General features: G+C 37.0%; 1 protein-coding gene across 1 annotated transcript in view; it reads left to right on the forward strand.

Annotated features, from left to right (window-relative positions):
• The window catches only part of LOC121418537 (lysosomal-trafficking regulator-like), a 93,367-nt gene that overhangs the window by 48,360 nt on the left and 21,392 nt on the right, over positions 1–23,615 (forward strand). The window contains exons 7-27 of the mRNA XM_041612459.1: positions 2,568–2,735; positions 3,455–3,608; positions 5,997–6,061; positions 7,372–7,573; positions 7,992–8,101; positions 8,671–9,022; positions 9,242–9,386; positions 9,995–10,136; positions 10,711–10,903; positions 11,220–11,416; positions 12,699–12,947; positions 13,688–13,861; positions 14,486–14,767; positions 15,272–15,470; positions 16,035–16,160; positions 16,738–17,322; positions 18,257–18,570; positions 19,025–19,194; positions 19,797–19,926; positions 22,220–22,413; positions 23,194–23,435. Of these exons, the coding sequence (XP_041468393.1) occupies positions 2,568–2,735; positions 3,455–3,608; positions 5,997–6,061; positions 7,372–7,573; positions 7,992–8,101; positions 8,671–9,022; positions 9,242–9,386; positions 9,995–10,136; positions 10,711–10,903; positions 11,220–11,416; positions 12,699–12,947; positions 13,688–13,861; positions 14,486–14,767; positions 15,272–15,470; positions 16,035–16,160; positions 16,738–17,322; positions 18,257–18,570; positions 19,025–19,194; positions 19,797–19,926; positions 22,220–22,413; positions 23,194–23,435 (4,393 nt within the window). The remainder of the gene's footprint in view (positions 1–2,567; positions 2,736–3,454; positions 3,609–5,996; positions 6,062–7,371; positions 7,574–7,991; positions 8,102–8,670; positions 9,023–9,241; positions 9,387–9,994; positions 10,137–10,710; positions 10,904–11,219; positions 11,417–12,698; positions 12,948–13,687; positions 13,862–14,485; positions 14,768–15,271; positions 15,471–16,034; positions 16,161–16,737; positions 17,323–18,256; positions 18,571–19,024; positions 19,195–19,796; positions 19,927–22,219; positions 22,414–23,193; positions 23,436–23,615) is intronic.

Raw genomic sequence — 23,615 nt, forward strand, 5'->3', positions numbered from 1 at the left:
ATGAAACCCTCCCCCCAAAATGGACCATTTATAAAGCGCAGTTACTATATTGCTATACTCTGCTGTGCTTAACACTTTGCATCATATTATTATCCCCGTTGTAGCCGAGCTGTCATATGTAGTGGTGATCAAAAGTGAACCCCACCAGAAAATAAGCATATTGTTGTTCTTTCTGCCATGTTAGAGATATTTGATTATGATTTGGGGTGATTCAGTAAAGTTTGTTTCTCTGGTCTCGCTGAAAAGTGTAGTGTTGTTGTTTACATTAAACAGTCAACATGAAGGAGTGCATCTTGTGGTGGGATTTACAAACTTTTTAGCATAACTGTAGATGCTCAAGCATTCAATTAATATCTGTAATATATAAAAATATATAAAATATTAACTGTAAGACTGAACTTACAGTAATTGAAACCAAGTACATGAAATGCACGCAGTACAAGTTTGTTAAAACAACAAACTGTTTTTAAGATTGATAGTTTGATACTATTATTTTCAAACGGCTTGAATTTTTCATGATTTTAAAATACATTTCATTTATCAAAACTTGAAATCATGCTAGTTGCCATCATTTTAATACCTTTAATGTTCTTAGATAATGACATGTATCCGTAATGAGATGGGAACTGAAGAAAAAATTGTTTCTTTGTACGTGATCTTCCAAGTAAATTTGTCAATTGAAGTGAATTGCACTTTGGTTCACCTTTGCTATCATTCTTATCAGCACTTGTTTTACTTTTCTATTCAATCGTTGTTTAACTCTTGAATTGGGATAATTGAATGCTTCAAATCATGTTTTTGTACATGTACCTGTAAGACATTTTTGATAGTGCGAAGTTGCCCAATACGTATTTGTATGCCAAAGTGCACTGTTATTGCTCAGAATAAATTAAAGGTAAGAAAGTGATATATCTCAATGTGCCCAACAAGTATTAATTGAAACACAACAGGAAGAAATTCCTTGCATACTTGGGTTGATTGTACTTGTTCTATAGACCCTGGACAAAAGCAAGATTATACATAGTGTTGCATTATGTAGAATAAATTGAATGGATTTAGTTGAAATACCCAGTAGATGTAGCTTGTAAGATGGAAATGATAAAATATGTTGAGATGAATTAGTACAATTTGAGCATCCCCCCAAAAAAAATTAAATAAATAAATAATGAAAAATGAAAATGAATAAATAGATAGAAATAGAAATAAATAATGATTTTTTTTATTAATGGCCAATTTAATTGAGCACATTCCTAAGATATTTTTATGATAATTTAATCATTGGAAGTCAAATATCCACTTATTGTACATACCTATCTGCATTTGACTTCCTTCAGCCCTGTGTGCTGTTGATTAGCAAATATATCATAAAAGTAAAGTCACCCTTTTGTTGATAATTCTCATATTCTCAGAGAGCAACATAAATCAAGGAAATAGGAAACCCTTAAACTTCCACTGGACCGTGAATTCTAATGGAGCTTTAATGATAGAATATATGTTTATATTCAAGGTTACTACAGACATATGAGTTATAGACATTGGTTAGCATTGCAAAGATCTTTTAAAAAAAACTGTACTTGATGCATCCTGTATATTGGTTATGTGAATTTAAAAAAATCACACAGGAAGAAAATAAAAATCAAGTTTGTGCTGTAATTTTCAAGATAAATATCTAATTTTGATGCTGGGGATTCTAATTGCAATACATGTAACATATTGAATCAAATTGTGATGGCTTTCTTTTCTCTTTAATTTTCACTTTTTGAAGGACTGATGATTTACATGTAGGTGCAATGTTTTCAGGGTCTCATATTTACAGCACATCACAGACACTTGTAACAAATAGGATCGTATTGTTCAAATTCTAATGTAATGCGTATAACTGTAAACTGGCTTTTAATGATAAAATTCTTCTGATAGCATATCGTGCTCTGACCTCATTTCACCAGAATGCATCTCATCTCTTCTTTACTTTCATAATTCTGGGGCCTGTAACACAAAGCTTAGCAATGGTCCTAGAACATTTTTCCTACGATTGATTGCATTGACTACAATGTACAATTAATTGTGAAAATCAAGCGTGCGATTAATTGCTAACCTTTGTGTTACAGGACCTTGGTCGTTCTGGTCTTCACTCTTCGAAGACTACTTCTCGTGATCTTTTCTATTCAAAAAAGCAGTCAGTCATGGGGAGATCACGCATTTGCATCTGATGCTTTCCATCTATGTAACAGTCTTCCAACTAAATTAAAAGACTATAGATCAGTAGAACATTTCAAGGCTAGTTTGAAAACTTATCGTATGTCCAAACCATAAATTTTAGTGACATAAAGGGTAATCAAGTATCACTGATCATCTTGCACAAGTCTTTGGTCACATGATCAAGGTCAAATCTCATTTAGGGTCAATGACCATAGTATTTTATCATCATATGATAGGTGTTTTTGTGAATAATTATTCAATTTTTTTTTTAGTCAGCACTGCTGCTAAATTGAATCGCATAATGCAGGCGAGACTGCCAGAGGTGCTCCACGTGTTATGATATAATTTCATAATTATTTTCTTTTAAGGGAGAAGGGATGAGCCTCATTCTTCGGAGTGTAAAGCATCACTTGACTGAGTCAGACCTCTTAGGATCCAACCTAGGTAGAACTGTAGCTGATACCTTGCTAAAGCTGGCCCAACTAGAACCCCTAGACTCATCACAGTATCAGATCTGTAGCCTCTCAAGGAATTCAGTAAGTATGCCAATCCATTATAAGGACAGACCGGTGTCCTATAACACAAAGGATAGCGATTGGTTATACAGTTGATTTTCATGATTGATTGTGCAACCCAGTCAATGTAATTGATTGTAAAAGATATCTTCTACGATGATGGCTAAGCTGTGTTTTGAGGGCTCAAGGACAGGGTACTGTAACACAAAGATTAGTGATTCGTCATGCAATCGATTAATGCAATTGATTGCACATATCATTATAGAGTCAATCATAATAAATCAGATTTGCAATCAATCATGAAGTTAGTGTCACGTGGCTCTTCATGTTTCGTCAAGTATTAAAGAGATGACTCCACAAATGATTGTAATATGAAGTATTAAGTAAGATGCCTAATATTTCTCCTTATACATGTAATTTGGACACAATCCCATATTTTGCAGAGCACAGGTCAGTCTAAGTCAGATCTTTTGTGACCACAGAAGTTTGTTCAAATCTAAGTTGAGAAATTCAACTCAAAAGGAATCATGGTTACAAGACAATAATTCTAAATGGTATTTAGGATGTTCCATAGGAATAGAGAGGACATTTTATAGTAAGGATTATTTGGTTTTTTATATATTTGTCTACAAACTGATGATGAGAGTAATATAAAGCAAGAATTTTAAAGTATTAAAATGAGCTATATTTTCTTCAATTTTACATGGTTTAATGAATAAATCTTGTTTGTTCTTATCCAGCCTAAGGATGATAGTGTAGATGGATTGAGTTGGAATCTTGAAGAGCTCCAGGAAGCCTCTGATGACCAGAGTAGTGAGATGAGTGATCTATGGAGTGCTGAAGGGGGTTATGAGGCTGACAGCGAGAGAGATGATAGAGATGATGCTCTGACAAGTAAGGTTTATTATTAAATACTAATACAAAAAAACAATGATATTGCAACACCTATTTTTCCATCAATGCCACATCTATGGCACAAGATACATATAAGTCGAAAGGTGGACTGAGGCCGGCCTGAAGGCGGATTGACGTATATGTCTATGCTCACTATTTTGTATTGCCAGACCGGACTGAGTACACCTAAAAGGTGACTTGACCACTGAACTAAAAATGGGTATGATAGCGAACAATAGTTATTGCTATTGAATAGAAATGGATGATGTGAAAAGACAGGCACACATTTCACTTGAGTATTCGTCATGGATAAAGAATATAAAAGCGATTTATTGACAGGTGGCTGCTATAGACAGATTCTTATACATACAATTTGCCTCCATCAGAGCCGGTTTTAGTGGTCACTATAGGCAGGTGGCTGCTATAGACAGATTCTTATACACACAATTTGCCTCCATGGGCATGGGTTTTAGTAGTCACTATTGGCAGGCGGCCGCTATAGACAGGTTCTTATTCACACAATCTGCCTCCATCGGAGTGGGTTCTAGTGGTCACTATATTCAGGTGGCTGGGTGCTATAGAGGGGTGGCTGTCAAAATGCTTTAGATGATTAGGACTATCGATTGACAGTGATATGGAATACTAAAGGAGCCTCCTGTTAAAGATCAGTATACAAATAGCGAGTAGGCATGAGTGCGATGGTGTGAGATTTCACATAAGGTGAAAGATAGATGCTATCTTCAACTCAGCTAAAACCTTGTTGAATAGTGTGTCTCTTTCTTTCACCGAAAGAACGCCTCAGAAGTTTTTTTCCTACATATATGTACTGTCTTTTGCTTTGTCTGGGGTTTTGAGGTCAAGTATCTTTTTTCTCATATGTAATTTATTACCCCTTTCACAAACCCATCCTCCAATTATCCACTTTAGAGTAATGCAGATAATTCAATAAAAATTGCATTCACAAACTCCGAAAATAATCCGCACTTTGTTTTTACGAGCGTCCGACCTGAAAAAGTCGGATAATTGTCATGGCAACTGCACACGCCCCCTCCGATGGGGTTGTGTTGGAAAAAGGTGACCTTTTGTGACCGCACCATGGCAATTATCCGCATGACTTTGGAAAGGCGTTCACAAAGCCGAAATCTGGTCCCGATGCTGCTATTATGCGGATAATTACAGCATCGAAATAATGCGGATAACTCTGGTCCCGCTCCGATTTTACAACCAAATTATGCGGATATTATCCACATAATTGGGTTTGTGAAAGGGATATATGTATTCCATTTATTCTGTCATTGGGGATTGACCTTGATAGATCAATATGGCCTTTTTCAATCCCCTCCACATTTTGATCTTCTATGTCTTTTTTATGTAATATATTGTAACTATTTCTGCTTGTATTGTAATTATCTGTGTATGTATTTGATTATACAGATATTGTATGATTTTTACTCAATATGTGGAAAATTAATTGAATTGAATTGAATTGAAAAATAAGACAGAAAATTTTGAAAGTTGGTAAGCCCTACGCGTATTGCACCTGCTTTTACTAAGCGCATGCAATGCGTTGAATCATATTTTTATAGTGACGTCGCCTTTTCCTGATCCGTACAACGGTACATTATGGACGGTACGTTTGCGAACGTTTGACATTCAGCCTCTCATTTGCTTGCATACAACAAGCCAAGTAGTCATTGTACAATAAGTGGTGATGTCTTGATATACTGTACCTTCATGTGCACATTGTGAATAAAATCACCAAAATGTACTTTGGAATTTGTGCATTGAAGCAAAATTACTGAACAGTCTTTCTCTCAGTTTAACATGGTTGATGTAGTAATTGTTAAAGAGAACATACATGTAGGCAAATCAACTATATTGATGCAGGAAATTATAGTCTTTTGTCAAACAAGGTATGAGCCATGTTTACCATGATCTAGTTAAGTATTCATAATACTTTACATGAACAGTTTTACGGTTCTTCGCACATGCCACCTGCTATTAAAAAATAAATACAATAGAAGTTGAGTCACCTAACAAACAGTTTTGATCCAAAGATTCTTACAATTGATTAAAATCTCATGATGATCTTAACATTGAAAAGATTTAAAAAAATTTTTTTTAATATGAAAAAAAATTATCTGTTATGGAAATTTTATAGCAGCATGAGCAGTGTCAGTCACTGGAGTATACTCTCATTTTATATTTCCCATATATTCCTGTTTGCTTTTCTCTGTTACAAATGGTCACACCCTTCCCTTGATTGTGGCATTCTCTTTCTACAGCAGCAGTAGCCTGCTGCAACGACTAAAATAATGTTATCAATCAGATTCTCTACATCATGCCTATTTCAAATGTTATTTCTCACTTTGTTTTCTTTAATTACAGATAACAAGCCAGACAGAGAAGACTTGATTTTTGCCCAATCTCAACAGTCATTGGTTTATCCTGAGGTTCGTGTCAAAGGTCATTCATTATGTACTTGATTGCTATGGTAACAATAATAAAAGAAGATCTGGAGGTTCATCAGAAGTATATGTATTTTTAATATAATGATAATAATAATATTCCGCATTTATATAGCGCTTAACACATCGGAACGACATCTCTAAGCGCTTTACAGATTATTACCCCGGTCATCGGATCATTGCATGCCAGCATACAATGTATGCACCTTCTCCCCTCCCTGGGGAGCATTCCAACAAGAGTTCCAAGACTCAATTGCTAGGCATACTACATAGGCTTTCGCATCCTACCAGGTACTCATTTAAAACCTGGGTGGAGAGTGGCAAAGTGTGGATTGATGCCTTGCCAAAGGATGCTATGCCATAATGGGATTCGAAGACACAACCCTGTGATCATAAGGCGAGAGAGTCAGAACATATTATGAAAATGACATAGCTGCTATTAAGTTTCGTGGGAGATTCTGTGATATTTACTCTTGAATTATTTCTGTAATAAATATTTTTTACAAGATTTTAATATGTATTCTCAGTGATTGTTAAGAATTAATGACAGTGAGATTCTGTGCATTCAGTCTCAATGTACTGCTGCTATTCCTACCCTCTTTACTCCTATCTGCCTTTTTTATTCCCCTTCAGGCAGAGTTTGTTTGTAGTAAGTTGATTTGCCCATCATTTTGCATAAATAGGAATGTGAATGTATATACCTGTCCTGCTTAGATCAGTGCTGTGTTACAAGAAACTCACATCCAATTCTAAACCAAGCTCAAATCCAATAATCGAGTTCTTTGATTATTAAATGCAAATTTGTAGTTGATTTGTATTTAGCTGCAACTCAACTCTCTTGCAATGCCCATCGTACTTGATTTCAGGACTTATACTTGATTTGCTATTGAAAGTGTGGAGCGTTGTGGCCCAGTGGATTAGTCTCCGGACTTTGAAATAGGGTTGTGGGTTCGAATCCCAGCCATGGCATAATTTCCTTCGGCAAGAAATTTATCCACATTGTGCTGCACTTGATCCAGGGGAGGTGAATGGGTACCCGGTAGGATTTATTCCTTGAACGCTTTAGTGCCAATAGGTATGGTGGCTCAGCTACAACCGGGGTAATAATGTGATACCAAATATCAAAGCGCAGTTGAGTATATGCACATAGTAACTGCCAAATACAAATGGACATATTATTATATACGTAAGTTTTTTTGCAACTCCTTAGAGGTCTGATGTGACATGTTCATTAATAGATTGTGAACAACATGTTCAAATGTTTGAAATTCCTTCTGAATATGTGTTTCATGTAGGTGTGTCAGGTGATGTTAGAGGTCCTTTCTACCACGGATGGGTGTGCTAAGAAGAAAGTCCTTTACTTTCTCCTGAATCAACTCATCTCCCTTGTGAAGGGCAATGAGTCATGTAAGACGAGTCTGAATCAATGCGGAATCCCCACCATCATCTTGGATGGATACCGCACCATTCTACAAGATAACCATCAAGATACCAGTGGTAAGCAACATCTGCAGGACAGAATGTGGTCTGAAAAACAATTAATGAAGCAAAAAAAAGGACAGAAAATATTGGCATGAACTTTGAACTGAAGAAGATATCTCTGATGTAGAACCACTTGACTGCACACAACATAATATTAAGGGGTTTTCAAGTTTTTATTCTGTGTGGTCCATGTAATATCACATGCTTTTCATATTGACAGTTTGAAGCATCGCATCATATTGTTCATACCCCTACTATGTAAATAGTACGTGGATATTGAATAAAAACTGTCGACAACAGATGATGTTACTTGATATATTCTGTAGCAATATTGAATGAAAGTATTTTATATGAATTATACAATGTCCTAAAGCTAACTCTAATGAATCCTATGAATAAATGTGACTTTTTATCTGTTTCTGCTTCTTCATAGTTGAGAGGGCTTTACTCCTCGAGTTATTTTCTGAGTTGGTTGAGAGGAGTATTACGTCATCTCAGTTAAGAGGATATCTTTCCCTATTCCAATCACCATCATCACCTATGGTAAGCTATGCGAGGGTCATGTATGGTAAGCTGTCTTATGGTTTATCATTGGGGTTACATCTTTCTCTGTCTGTATTACTCCATTTTGGATAAGGAGATATTCATATAATGGTTGAAATTAAGGAGGGATATGCACAGAATAGTTCCAAAGAGGAGGGAAGCGGTAAGACTAAGAAACCATGATTACTACTACAATACTAATTTGGGAGAACAAAAAGTGTGAGAAAATTGCATTCCCTCAACTGGGATTTGAATCTGGGACCTTAGTTTAAGTAATCAGTGTTCCAGCAAATATGCGCTGTGGACTGATGTCAAGGCAATCCAACTTTCTGACACTTGCCCATCGCATACCAACGTAGCAGTGGAGTACTTCAATACCACTCAATTACATGCCAAATGGTATGTCTTTTTGTTGCACATACATCAAGAGTATTTATTGGCTCTGAAGAGTTAAGGATTTATCCAATTGGACCGGATTCAGGCCGTTGGAAAGACACAGTCATGACAGTTTGCTCATTTCTTTGGCTAAAAAATTTGATGTATTTTTCTTGGTTTTCAACTTTTTTCAGAGCTGTTTATTATCATCGCTCTTGACCATCGCCAGTAGTACAGTCACCCAGCCAGCCACCACCATCACCTTTCCACTCCTTCCCAATCCCTCCAACACACAAAACACCCCTCTGCCAATGAAAATGGAGTCTTCCAGCACTCCAGACATCAGTGCATGGACTGTTGCTGCAACTCAGCTACCTCTCAGGAATAGTGTAACATGGACTGTTCCACTTAGCAAGGGGGTGGGTGTTGCTATGTGGTTGAAGGTGGAAGAGAGGAGGAAAGGAGAGTCAGGAGAGAAGATGAAGAAAAGTAAAACAAGAACAAGATACCTGCCAAACTCGTCCAGTGCATCCTCACTCTCCAGCTGTAAGAAATTTTTTTGATGAAATCTTTAAAAACTAAGAAATATCAGATGCCAACTCTTTCTTCTTTTTCTGTACACTTGCATAAAATACTTCACAATTCATGGACAAATCCATTGTACTACTACGCATTTCTGTTGCAGCAGGAGTGTGATTATTCAGACATATATAATCTGAAGCAATTACTTAGTTTTCTTAAATTTTGTTTTACTTATTTAAACAGTGTCAAGGAACCCCCTGCAAACCTCATCGCCATCGAGGTCAGGGTTGAAAGGTCGTCAGCTTGACCTACATCTGGTGACCCTTGGCACCCGTGATATCACCTTTGAAGTCTGGCTGGAGACAAAGACTATGAAGCTGGCTTTCAGGTAAATCTCAGGCAATCAACCAAGTGAGCATGCCGAAAATTGGCATCCATGTTGCTAATGACATAATCTACAAAATTCCATAGTTAATCTTTATCAAAAATATTTTATATCATCTATTATTCCAGGTAGACATGAAGCATCAAAATTCTGCTCTAAATCAAGAGATAATAGTCCAAATTTTATTTGTTTTTTTTCAAAATCATGTGTACTGATGGTCATTTGAAATGAATATTTTCTAAAGAAAGGCAGGGTTTTCTTTTTGCTTTTATCCTAATGAAATATTTTTTTTTCCTCGGTTCGTATGAAATCCCTTTGTCTGATCCACATATATGTATTTTTTTTTCAAAATCAGTAAAGTGAAAAACAAAACCATCGCTAAGCTCCTTGATGGTTGAACAAATAGATGAATCCAAAATGAACGAAATTGAAATTAGTACCTAGTTCCACTAAGTGATGTACGTATAAATGTATAGCACTTATTTACTTTGCAAAGTCACTAAGCGCTCTTCGATAATGTGGTGTAATTATCCAACTTAAGCAGAACAGTTGTTGCGAGATTTAAAAAATGCATTAACTTTTATTATTGTTGTTATCATATTTTCAAATAGAATTGGTCAAGCATCAAGTGACCATCAGAGGACTTTGATACTAGCAGAGACTACCTGTGGTGGTATGCTGACCAGTGGTCAATGGGAACATCTTGTAGTGACCTACCATGAAAGGAGAGATGAATCTATGGTGCTTGGCATGGTGAGGAAACCAGTCCAATATGTGTGGTGTTGATTATTTACCTTTCTTGTCAATTGATTGGGTAAAATGAGTTCAATATTTGACCCATTTTATGCTTCATACATAGTTTATTTTCCATTGCATCAAACTAGACTGACTGTGTACACTTAAATCCAATAATTTTAATCAAGGTACTTCATAAAAGAAAGCTATGTCCTACATGGAGAAAAATAATATGTTGGATACCCAGGCCGACTAATAATTATCAGACAAAAGTGAGAGAAGTTGAAGAGAAAAAAAATCAATTGCCAGATTATATTTTAATGTTATATACCCGTGTGTCAATTATGATGTTTATTTTTACAAGATAATATTTGGTTGGGGGTTTGGCTTTGAGCAAACATTTACTCACAAAGCCTTCATGTCGTTAATGATTAATTTGCTGGGATATTTTAATGATAAAATTACTATGTGATGTTTCCTTTCAACTTATGCATATCAATAAGCAAATTATATCCATTTCAATAAGAGAATTCACAACCGATGAGGACCATCCAATATTTTTTTCTTTTTTTGTTGTTGTTGATTGTAACAGATCTCTGTGATAGCGAATGGTCATCACAGAAAGGATGTCATGGTCGATTACAACCACTCTTCAGTAATGGTCAAGACTGCCCAACAACCCATGTTCTGTCTCATCGGTCATTCATTGACCACTGGTCAGATACAGGGGCATGATGCAAAGCCACAGGGAGCGTGGAGTCTTGGACACATGCACATCTTTAACGGTAAGTGTTTCCAAGCTTATCAAGAAAATATGATTTAAGTATATGAATATTTGAAGGCAAAATTTTCTTTTAATCTCCAGAATATGTATTTCAATTTTTTTTTTAATTGCTTAGCGTACTAGCAGATCCCTTATTCTCAAATAGAACAATGTGTGGACTTTCCTAATTATTTTATTGCACTAAGTATAACAAGGCTTGTTGTTAACTTAGAACACTGAGATTCACCACCATGAACCGTTCCTTCCATGGCTAAGGGAAATCGTTTTTACTAGTAAGCAAATTAAAGTGTTATTTTGATATTCTCATCCTGTTATAGATGCCAGTGCACTGCAGAAGGAAGCTGCTGCATTCCACCTCTTCTCCATGGGACCAGACCTGTACACCCTCAGCCAGTGTGAGGGCAGCAAACATAGTCAGTTGTACAGTCGTCAGATAACCAAAGACATCATGATTGCTGGCATCAAACCTGATATCCTCTTTGGAGACAGGGAAATCGATGAGAAATTCTTGAGGGTGAGCCCGAGTTATTTTCAAGAATTCTTTATTACCATTATAGGTAAAAGATGCAATGGTAGACAAAAACTATTAAGAATAGAGGAGTAATAACAATAACTTGTTTGGAAAAATTTAAGTTTAAACTTCAGAATTCTCAATACAATAAATGCGTAATAGTTTTCCTCACTAAAAGAAAAACCTGATTTTAGGAAAAATATCAACACGAGCCAAGCTGGCATTATTTAAGAGTGATTATCCTCTGAAATACTTTCATGATCTTCGGCAAAGGAGATTATGTCGAATGGTAGGTAGGATTCACCATCAAATGCGAGTGCCAAGATACATTATTTTTAGAAAAGCTATATCCATAGATACACATTATCAGAGCTGCCAAGTAGTACGATTTTTCCGTATTTCATACGGAAATCAATTTAAAATACGGCAGTACGCTTTTTCATGATAAAATACGGGAAAAAACAAATTAGAGAAGAAAAGGTATTCCGTGTGTTGCTGCCCTCTACGTTCAATGAGTTATGCTTTCATCAAGGCTTTCCGATTAGAATTTTCGATATCCTGGCGAATCAATGCGGATGACAAGTTCCGAGCGCACGCATGTAGTTTACGTTTACAAGCGCAAAGCAGCGGCTCAAATCGCGATATTTTGCGACTGGTAAATACGTCTGTAAGGATGATGACGTCATCCAAGATGGCAACTTACGTTGACCGACGGAAGGATCGAAGATGACGATGTTTCGATCATAATTTGAAACGAATTAGCCGTAACTGCGGTCTACGGTACGATATTTCTGAATTTCATACATTTTTCCGTAAATGTGGATGCAATTTCTTTTTCATAATGTGATATTTATGATTTTATGTGCAAAAAACGATCGAAAAAAAAAACGGTTTTCCGTCGAATGTTAGATCTAACGTTACTGCTAATGCGTTGTCTGTACGTACGGGCCTCCAAATTCTTCAGTCTATGTATGGGTGAATCAGCCAACGCAGTTCAGCGGAACAACCAAAATCTAGACTGAAGCTTTCGGTCTCGTGTGCGACGGTGTGGGGCGCAAAATAATGTAAGAAGTGATCGAACTTTGCCATTATGTATGCATATTTATCTCATGGTAAAAATACGGATTTTTTGGTCAAAATACTGATTTTGGGGGATAAGAATACTGAAAATGCAAAATACAACTTGGCAGCTCTGCATTATCTTTGACATGTTGGCTTAATTGGTTGTTTTTACTCATTTAAACTATCAATGCTCTTTTTATGCTCTGTTTTGATCATCTTCCAGGAGAGCCTCGTGGCGACCTACTCGTCTTCGTCTCCATCTACCTTCAGTCTCTACCAGTCTGTATCATCCGGTACCCTGAGTAAAGTACTTCCAGGAAAGATCATTCCTCCTTCCCTGCTTCACTCACCGACCGTCATGCAGGCGATACTAGTACATCATTCACACCCAACCGTTAGGCATCACATGGGACTACACAAGGCAATCTACCAAGTTGGAGGCATCAGCGTCTTTGTCTATCTCTTTGCCAAGGTACGTAGAGATCCAAAATGAGTCACAATTTTCTTTGATAACCATGCTGAATAACAAATTTATTCAAAGTTTCAAACCCAGACTTCAGTGACCACCTTCAAGGGCAGCCTGAAACAGACATGTATAAGGGTGCTTTTTGATAGACATTGACTTATTGTTCAGACATGTATTATATGTAAATAGTTTTTGTTCTGCTCTAAAGCGCCTTGAGCATCTAATCAAGATGGAAAGTGCGCTATACAAATCTCATGTATCATTATTAGAATCAATTCAACATACCCACTTGTCAAAGTGTCAAACTGTATGCCTTGTAAGAATTTATTCATAAATTTGTCTTTCAGGTTATAATCAGTGGTATTAATATTGTTACAAAAATACATTTACGTGTCTTTTATAATCACAGTAACAGAGATATAATGTTTTTTTCATTCAAACCTCATTATTTTAAAAAGTTAAATGGTCAGTATTAAGAGGAAAAACATGGCTAATTTTGTCCAGTTACATTGTATTCCCTTTTGATGTGGCATATTACCCCCGTTTTTCAAGATTTTAACAGAATATCACTGAATAAACTCTGTAATGATGTGTTTGCCAACTCTGAGATTCACATGGTCTTGCCGTCCATTCAATGATTATCAGATTTTTAAGCTATTATTAATTACCTTTATCCAAACAACCGTCAACCGTATGTCCAAACACTTAGATGTAGTTGTAAGTTTACTTGTGCTTTCTTGTTCAAGGTTGTTGAGACGTCCAATGATGGTCACCAACAGGCCAGAGCCCTGCAGCTGCTGATGCTGCTTCAGAACAGCAGTTATGAGATGGCCAGGGAGTTCCGCTCCATCTCTGGCCCTCTGATGGTCGCGAAGGTCCTGGCCTCCGAGAGATGCCACGTTGGTCCGGAAATGCTCAAGGTAGGATGGTACAGTGATTGGTATATTGCTGCTTGGACTGGACCCGCTTTGTCTAGCTTTCCATTTGTTAATATATCTTGATCCCTATATTTATTTCGATTGTCATTTATTGAAAGTTGCTTTGTAGAAGCGCAGATACCACACAGGCATGGTTTACTTGAGCCTGTAGAAACGACTCTCATAGCACTCCACTGTAATTGGACACATCTGATGGACTCGATAGGCAAAATGTAAGAATGTAAACCAAGAAACATTTAGAATATGTAATACTCTCATTATTCTGTATTGATAGTTGGACTTTTATATTGTTCTAATGATTAGACTTATCTTTGGCATATTAGCAAGAAAAGTGTTATACAGGTCCTATTTAATAAGAATTTGAATCCCACATTCTAGATAGGATAATGGAAACATGTACTGGTACATACATTGTATAATGGACTTGAAATAGGCAAACTTTAGAATGTAAAATTCAGTATTACTACATCTCATATGAAAATAGATCACTAGGATGAAACTCCAGACCTGATATTTGAACTAAACAGGACTCAACAGGATGAATGTAAATGAATAAAATGTACACAGACATCATTTAAAATTGTTCTTATTCCATATGTACAACAGGTGCTATTTGATGCCTGCTGTAGCGAGTCCGTGGTCTTCCAGTGCTCCCTCCTGCACCATTACAAAGTGAACGAGGAATCAACGGCCATCCTACAGGACACAGAGTTCTTCACCCAGATGCTGCTGAACTGGAGGGTATGGGATCGGGCCAGGAAAGGAGCCTGGAGGATACTCCTGGAAGGCATCTTGGCCTTGATCAGGCACGACCATCCGTTCTACTCCTTCAACATCAATCAGATGCAACGGGTCGGGCTGGTCCAGAAGCTCTTCACCATCTGTAGGGTAAGCAGGGCTTCGCTGACTGTTTGTTATAAGCTACTGAATTCCTTGTACCTGATTGGCTCAGAGTAAGTTTGTCTGTGAAAATCACCCACCACATGCTTCATAGGACACTCCCCAGGTCTTTCTCCCCAAGAATAACAATCGGCTGAAACAAGTCAGACTGGTCCAGAAGTATGCACCATTATGAAATGATTATGTTTGATGTGTGAATGTTTTTTTTATGTTGAAATGTATTTATTTATCTATTACAAGTATACCATGGGTTTTTACACATATTTGTATGTTTTGCTACATTTGCACACAAATTATTGTAAATATTAAGTATTGTAAACATGGTAATTTCTGCCTTTTGGCTGTGAACCATTTGTAGAATTTTATACGCAGTAGTCTATTCATTGAATAGAATTGTTTTGAAAGTACAAACATATGTAAGAAAACATATTGTGGAAAAATATGTTTAAAATTTCTGCTTGACCAAACCCTTCTCATGTCTCCTATTTCTAGGAGAGACACAGTGAGGATCTGCCTGCTCTCCCTGTAGACACCTACTCATCATTGATTGAGATTATCAAAACGATGGTAGGGATTCCAGCAGACCCACATCTAATGGCTGAGATCAGTGACTTCCTTCTGGCCGTCCATCCTGCGGTTAATACCTTTGTCTGCCATGCTCCATCAAGCTTCTTCTTCCTCTTACACAAAGGTAGTGTTTCACACCAATTTTTGGTTTTGAGCTAAGTTTCATATTCCCAGACTCATAGACCTTTTGTCATGGGGAAATAGATTCTATCAAGCAGAAAATGACTTACGAATTAAACATGTAATTATGTTGTTGATCATTACTACCATCACCACCATCACCTTCATCATCATTATCATCATCATCAACAACATTATCATCATCGTCATCATCGTCATCATGATCATCATTATCTTCATCATCACCATCATCATTATCATCATTACCATTATCATCATCATTATCACCATCATCATCATCACCACCACCATTATCATAATGATCATCATCATTATCATCATCATCATTATCATCATCATCACCATCATGATCACCATCATCATTATTATCATCATCTTCATTATCATTATCACCATCATCATCATCATCACCATCATCATCTCCATCATTATTAAAATCCTTGTATGAATTGAAACTCATTTCGTTTGGGAAATAAAGGAAAGAAGCAGAGATGGGAAATAGAGCATCATAACGAACATATACCTACATTCTGGAACGTTTTTTCAGGGAAGTGGTACAAATCTCGGTCTAGTACACCTTCGGAGGTCTCATCCCATGACATGGATGAAGTACGTCGTCATGACTTCAAGCTCAACCTACCCCCAACATCAAGGGAGGAGATGCTGAAAAGAAGTAAGGTTTTTCAGCATATTCACACCATTTGAATTTGTAGGAAAGAATATGAATTTTTCGACCATCTCTGATGTCTTGTTTCTATATCATTTTCCAATTTTTTTTCTCCATGAATTTACTGCATGATCTTTGGCACAAAGCGTCTTTCCTATTTTGAAGAAAACTTATCTCTGTTTTCATTGTTGTAGCATAATATACTTAATTCAATAGTATGATATTGGGTAGAATGCAGAGCAATGTATATTTAATGTATAGTATAATGCAGCATAATATAAGAAAAAATAATGTACTTTAATGAAACTAGAATTAATAATTTGTTCAATTTTTTATGTAATGAATTATCAATTTGTAGAGTGCATAGAGATCATGAATATTGTATTCTATATGCATATCTCTGATGTTTAATTTTCTAATTTTGTTTTTGGCTCTGTAATGTGGAAGTATACTGTTTACCAAATTTCCAGATTAGTATGATATTAAAAAAAAGAGTATTTCATTATATATGAAGTTTTGTTAATTCAAAGGAAGAAAGGAATTATGAATTTGGCTACTTCTTTCAACTCTGTTTGAATTACAGAGAAGTTAGTGAAATCCCAGTCCCCCATTGAGCACCCAGATGAGGGGAAGATTGATGAGAGTCGGCATATAGTCAATAACAACCCATCCGGAGAGGGGGTACAGATACCAAGAGATGAAGAGATTAGTGGTGGAGGGGGAGGTGATGAAGCAGATGGTGGAAGGCCATTAACAAGCAGTCCTCGCAAGAAAAGAACTCCAAGAGACTCAGATGGGATGTTAGGAAGGGGAAGTTCTTATGATTCTCCTACCGATACCAGTGATGAAGTCTCGTCCTCAACGTCTTCGTCGTCAGGGGAGAGTGAGATCTTATCGAGCGGAGACGAGCAGAGGAAAAAGGAGGAGGCGAATGAAGAGGGAATAATCTACACTGCTGGGCATGATGGCGATGCAGTTGCCAATGACAACCGTCAAGATGCGGAAGATGATGCCTTTGCGGGTGGGGACGTCGGAGAAGATGATGCTGGGACCAGTGTTGGGAGGAAGGCCCCAGCTGTCAGAGAACGGAGAGCCCAAAGTGCTAATTTTGGTGGTGTGCAGCTGGCTGCTATACCAGAGGATGGATCGATAGAGCTCTCACAAGGTGGTAAGCACTTCAGGGCTATGGGCCCGTCCTACAAAGAGTTGCGATTGAACTGACCAATTGCAACTATGGAAAGCCAGCAAAGTCAACATATTAAATGCATGTTTGCTCAAAAACTTTTCTAGATATGAATGTATATCCATAAATACATTGATTTCTTGACAATTTGGTGTTTTCTCCTTTGTTCACAAAGGACATTTTGCAAATTTCCTGTAGAAAAAATTATGACACTGATGGATTTCCATAGAGATACAATTGATTGAATCAATCGTAACTCTTTGTAAGACGGGGCCCAAGTCTCACAAAGAATTTTGATTGATCAGATCAAACACAACTATGGGAAGCCAGCAATCCTACTATTTAGAATTCATACGTTCGTTCAAATTGTGTTGGATTGTGATTTATAGTCATGCAAGCATCTGTGTCTTGACTATTTATTGTGCTCCAATTTGTTTCTAAGGGGACGGTGTATAACTTCCTGTATGAAGAATTACAAGATTGATGGCATTCCATAGTTGAGGTTGATTGGATCATTCACATCTTTTAAGTAAGATGGGGTCCTGGCATGTAATTCTCACTCTACAATATTGCACTAAAAACTGCCAAGAATCATCAATAATGGTTTACTTCAGTAGATATGCCTCTACTCTGTGTCAGAATTTTCATATTTTTTGTAAATGAAGTTTTTCAAGGTTTAACTATCCTTGCTTGAATGTATTTGTATTTCCAACTTCCCATTGTATTAGAGTCAGTACCTCCTGTGGTTTGGTTTATGTTTTTGATCAAGGTTTTTTTTTTGTTCTGGCATTTTTTCTTAAAATCTTTAATGATAAAAACCTTGGAAATGAAATCATTGTGATCAATGTTCTATTTCGTAATTGATTGTTCTTTGTAAAGTGATAGTTGAAACTTGATTTCATTGAATCCCCTTTCTCAGACGATGACATGGCCACATCCCCCCTTGATGACGACTCACTGTCGGATCCCAAGAACCAACCCTCTGAGGACAAAACCACCATGATCGAAGATGATGGTAACTTGGTAGTCTCGAGCTTTGATAGTCTAGATGCCAGTCATCGGGACATCACATTGAGTCGTCTCTGCTCGGGATTGCTTGATCTGCTGGCAGAATGTCTCATTTTCATCTCAGAGTCCAAGTTGGATAAGGTCTTGGGGATCGTATTGAAGCCAGAGACCCTTATTGTCATCGCTCACCATCACTCGGAAGAGATACGGACCAGTGTTGTTAAGGTTAGCCAGAATCCTTTATCAGAATTCTTTACCCATTGCCCTCTGGAACTGGGTTGTTCCTGTGCAAAATACTGATAGGTATTCATATGCATACAAAAGTTTGTCTACAAGCTAATATCAAATCGAAAAGTCTTCCTTGTGTCACTTTTCAGTGAAAAAAATTACATGTACTCACATATGAGTGCTCTTGTTCACTTGCAGGTGTATGTCTGTCTATGCATCTGTGCCCTTCCCCCTCTCCCATATATCCATCCCCACCCCTCTCGCATATATCCATGCCCCCCTCTCCTATACACCCTTTCACCACCACCTCTTTGATTCTGAAAAAAAGAATGTTCTAGAGGTATGTTGAAACAAAAAATCAGTTCGGTCATAGAATTTATATATATGTTATATATTTTAAATGTACATTTCTGCATTATTTAAACATCAGTCTTGCTCTTTTACATTTCAGCTTCTTGATGTATACTTCCACCGTGCTAATGAAGCTCAGCTGTCTAGCTTCCTTCGAATGCAAGGCTTCCATCAGCTGGCCAATCAGCTTCATCAGTATCCTGTCACACAAGAACTAGCTGAAGCTTGTCTCACCATCACCTTCGGCAAACCTGTTCATCTAGATCAAGAGTTAGTACTTCAACATTTCATAATAAATAAATATATGAAGAAAAAAATCCCTTAAAAATTAAATCTGAGGTAAAATGCACAGAATTTTGTTGGTATTTTACCCTTTCAATCAGACAATTATTGTTAGATGCTTTTACTTTAATTTGTATTTGCCTTGACTTAATTTCCTTACATATCTACAAATTTTTATTATTGTATTTTTATTGTTCTTCTTGAAACAATTAATTTTATGTTTCATGAATTTCTTTTCTCGTTTGCTTGAAATTGGAGTAATGGTTTGTAGCTCTCTACATTTAAAAACTTTGCTATTGATCCTTGTGAAAAACAGCATTTGCTGGTAGATATATCCATCCCATGAGTCAATGAATAAATAAATAAATGAATAAACAGATAAATAAATAAATGAATGAATGAATGAATGAATAAATGAATAAAAAGAATATTTTGTACTAAATAAGTACTCTAAGCTCTATAGAATTTGGTGAAACTGAATGTTCATGTTTGTTTTTCATATCAACTACCGGTACTAGAAAATTACATTTTTAGAGCTGTTCTAAGATGCAATTTTATTGTAGAAATCTTTAAATCATTTCTCTTCACAGACTTGACCTAGCCTTGATTCAAGACCTACCTCGGTTTCGACAGCTGTCCGTGGTTCTTATCTGTTCTTTGATGGAGAATTCTACCCATGATGCTCAGCTGTGTCATAACATCTTATGTGCAATATTACATGTGAGTCATAATTACCTTTATATGCAAAGGTAGCTTAAAACCATGGTTCATGCAGATTTCATGTATAAATTGCTCTTAAAGGAGATTGAAACCATTGGAACAAGATAGCTTGTATGAAAACAGAAAAATCAAAGAAACAGATCACCAAAAGTTTGAGAAAAATCGGACAAATAATGAGAAAGTTATGAGCATTTGAACATTGCGATCACTAATGATATGGAGATAGCAAATTGACAATGTGACAAAGATGTGTGATGTCACTTGTGAACAACTCTCCCCATTACTTTAGTATATATTGTCTCACCTGCGAAGCAAAGTGAGACTATAGGCGCCGCTTTTCCGACGGCGGCGGCGGTGGCGGCGGCGGCGGCGGCGGCGTCAACATCAAATCTTAACCTGAGGTTAAGTTTTTGAAATGACGTCATAACTTAGAAAGTATATGGACCTAGTTAATAAAGCTTGGCCATAAGGTTAATCAAGTATTACTGAACATCCTATTAGAGTTTCATGTCACATGACCAAGGTCAAAGGTCATTTAGGGTCAATGAACTTAGACCATGTTGGAGGAATCAACATCGAAATCTTAACCTGAGGTTAAGTTTTTGAAATGTCATCATAACTTAGAAAATATATGGACCTAGTTCATGAAACTTGGACATAAGGTTAATCAAGTATCACTGAACATCCTGCATGAGTTTCACGTCACATGACCAAGGTCAAAGGTCATTTAGGGTCAATGAACTTTGGCCAAATTGGGGATATCTGTTGAATTCCCATCATAACTTTGAAAGTTTATGGATCTGATTCATGAAACTTGGACATAATAGTAATCAAGCATCACTGAAAATTTTGTGCAAGTTTCAGGTCTCATGATAAAGGTCAAAGGTCATTTAGGGTCAATGAACTTTGGCCGAATCGGGGGTATCTGTTGAATTAACATCATAACTTTGAAAGTTTATTGGTCTAGTTCATTAAACTTGGACATTAGAGTAATCAAGTATCACTGAACATCCTGTGCGCGTTTCAGGTCACATGACCAAGGTCAAAGGTCAATGAACTTTGGCCGAATTGGGTGTATCTGTTGAATTACCATCCTAACTTTGAAAGTTTATGGATCTGATTCATGAAACTTGTACATAAGAGTAATCAAGTATCACTGAACATCCTGTTTGAGTTTCAGGTCACATGATCAAGGTCAAAGGTCATGTAAGGTCAATGAACTTTGGCCATGTTGGGGTTTTTTGTTGAATAACCATCATATCTCTGTAAGTTTATTGGTCTAGTTCATAAAAAGTGGACATAAGAGTAACCATGTATCACTAAACATCTTGTGCGAGTTAGAGTAGTATTCAAAGTCAGCACTGCTGCTATATTGAACCGCGTGATGCAGGTGAGACGGCCAGAGGCATTCCACTTGTTTCACTTTAATTGCCTCTTTTATCACATCTATCCATAGATCATGTGTTCTTTCTACATGAGGGCATGTTTTTCATATTTTTTAAGAATACATCATGGATAAAGAGTTTGTATCATCATAAGAAAAAGCAAAAAGAGACATTTTGAGGGTATTTTATAGTCCACCAAAGGGAAGTTGTTCATCAGTGACATCACAAATCCTTGTCGCATTGCCAATGGGAGGATCTCCATGGCATTAGTTATTGCATTATTCAAATGCTCATAACTTTCTCATTATTTGTCCGATTTTTCTCAAACTTTCTTTATTCTTATTCTTTGATTTTTCTGTTTCCCCTTTAATGTCACACATACATCGAGAAATATACATGAATAAATGCATGCTATCATTATAGTAATCTAAATTCATACATGTAGGTATGGTATGAGGCACAGACCCTGATCTAAAATCTGATCAACAAATGGGTCTTCACACAAGACTAGTGCAAGTGCAACTGAGAGGGGCCTTCTGTGTACATGTCACAACCAGGAACTTTGGGCTTCATATTCAGACTACTTTCTTTGAGTGAGGGATTTGCACAGAACTAGTATGAGGCATTGATTTGTTGTCCACTCTGCATTTGAATATATTTGCAGTATTATAGTAGCATCAACTTTAAATCTTAACCAAGGTCAAGTTTTTGAAATGCCCTAATAACTTAAGAAATATATGGACCTTTTTCATGAAACCTGGTCATAAGGGTTTTAATTTTCAGGTCTCATGAAAAAGGTCAATGGTATAGTCGAGCATGTTCACCGTTGTTGATCGTAATTCCTATATTGAAGATGATAATTCTGTGGTCTAACTCCGAAATCGTATGGACCCTTTCTCCACATGCAGTTGTTTGAGGGTGGTCCCCAGCTGGTACCAGCCTTGCTGGAGAACGGTCTTCTGGAAGCCACCACCAACACGCTGGCATCACTGTGTACAACCTCAATGGAGGATGTTGACTACGAATGGAGTAGCTGGGCATTGACTGTTCTCTTAGATGACGTCAGGCATATCTTGGCTTGCATCGCTAATAGAGTCTTCAGGTAAGTGGGTTCCTTGGGTATTGGGTGATTTCAAGTTCAGTGTTGACCTTTGGTGTTGGTGTTAGGTCAATTTTTACACGATTATAAAACCAAACATAAAATGAAGATGGTCCTGAAAAGTCACTCCCTAGTTGTTGAGATGTCAATGGTGTGATCTGGATCAGTTTTACAAACTCCAAATAATTTTTGAAGCTAGAGGAAGCAATCCAAATTTCAACACCAAGGCCAACACCGGACTTTAAATCACCCATTGTAGATTGTTGTAGTTTGTTTGGATCTTACTAAGTTCTTCTCAGCAGTTATTGATTACGACAAGGGATCTTCTGGCTTCTTGCTAGCTGCTCAGTATATTAGAGCAGATAATATAATAACCTGACTTTACTATGCAGAGTCCACTAGAAGAGCAGTGTGATTTTTCATAAAAGTGCAAGTTATGCATAACTTTGTGCTTGGCTTTATGCATGCCTTTATGCTGAATGGAACATGTTCTGAGGTACTGAGTCAGCTGCATAGGGTTATACCATTTAACAGAAAAACAGGTCACCAGTAATGTCATCCATAACTTATAAGCGGATTTATAAAATGGCCCCCAGACTAGAAAAGCTTAAGGATTTACCCTTAGTAAAGAACAGTTGATCATTTCCTGCAAGATATATCAGTTAAATTATGCTTAAAATCTGCTCTTTCACATTTCAAAATTCATTTTGACTGACACATTGTGGGTTAGAGATTGACCATCACATGTACTCCATCTTTTTTTTGTCTTTCCACATCCTCCAGCTTATCAGGTGATCAATACCTTCAGCACCTGGAAGATATGTTAACCCTCCTGGGTGGACTGGAAGAGATGTTCCAACGGAACTACGGCACATGCTCCGCTGCATGCCGTCTGGTTCACGATGTAGAGTGCCATGTCATCAGAGAAGTCCTAGAACACTTTCAGTCTACCTCCAAGGCTATAGAGTCTAGCCTAACGGCTGGTGCTAGGTCAGGAACACTACAAAGAAGCATCAGCTACTCAGGTATTTCTTACTTTTTAACCGCTCACCCATGTTTTGGCTACCATTGCTCACCTTGTATTAATTAGCTTGAACTGCTACACGAAAGTGCTTGAAAAGATTATATAGTCTTCTTCCATATTTCGGGCTTAAAAGTGTTTGATACAAACAGACATCCTATTTTTTTTATTTTGTTGAAATGCA

Source organism: Lytechinus variegatus, chromosome 7 (assembly GCF_018143015.1).
Source record: "Lytechinus variegatus isolate NC3 chromosome 7, Lvar_3.0, whole genome shotgun sequence".
NCBI lineage: Eukaryota > Metazoa > Echinodermata > Echinoidea > Temnopleuroida > Toxopneustidae > Lytechinus > Lytechinus variegatus.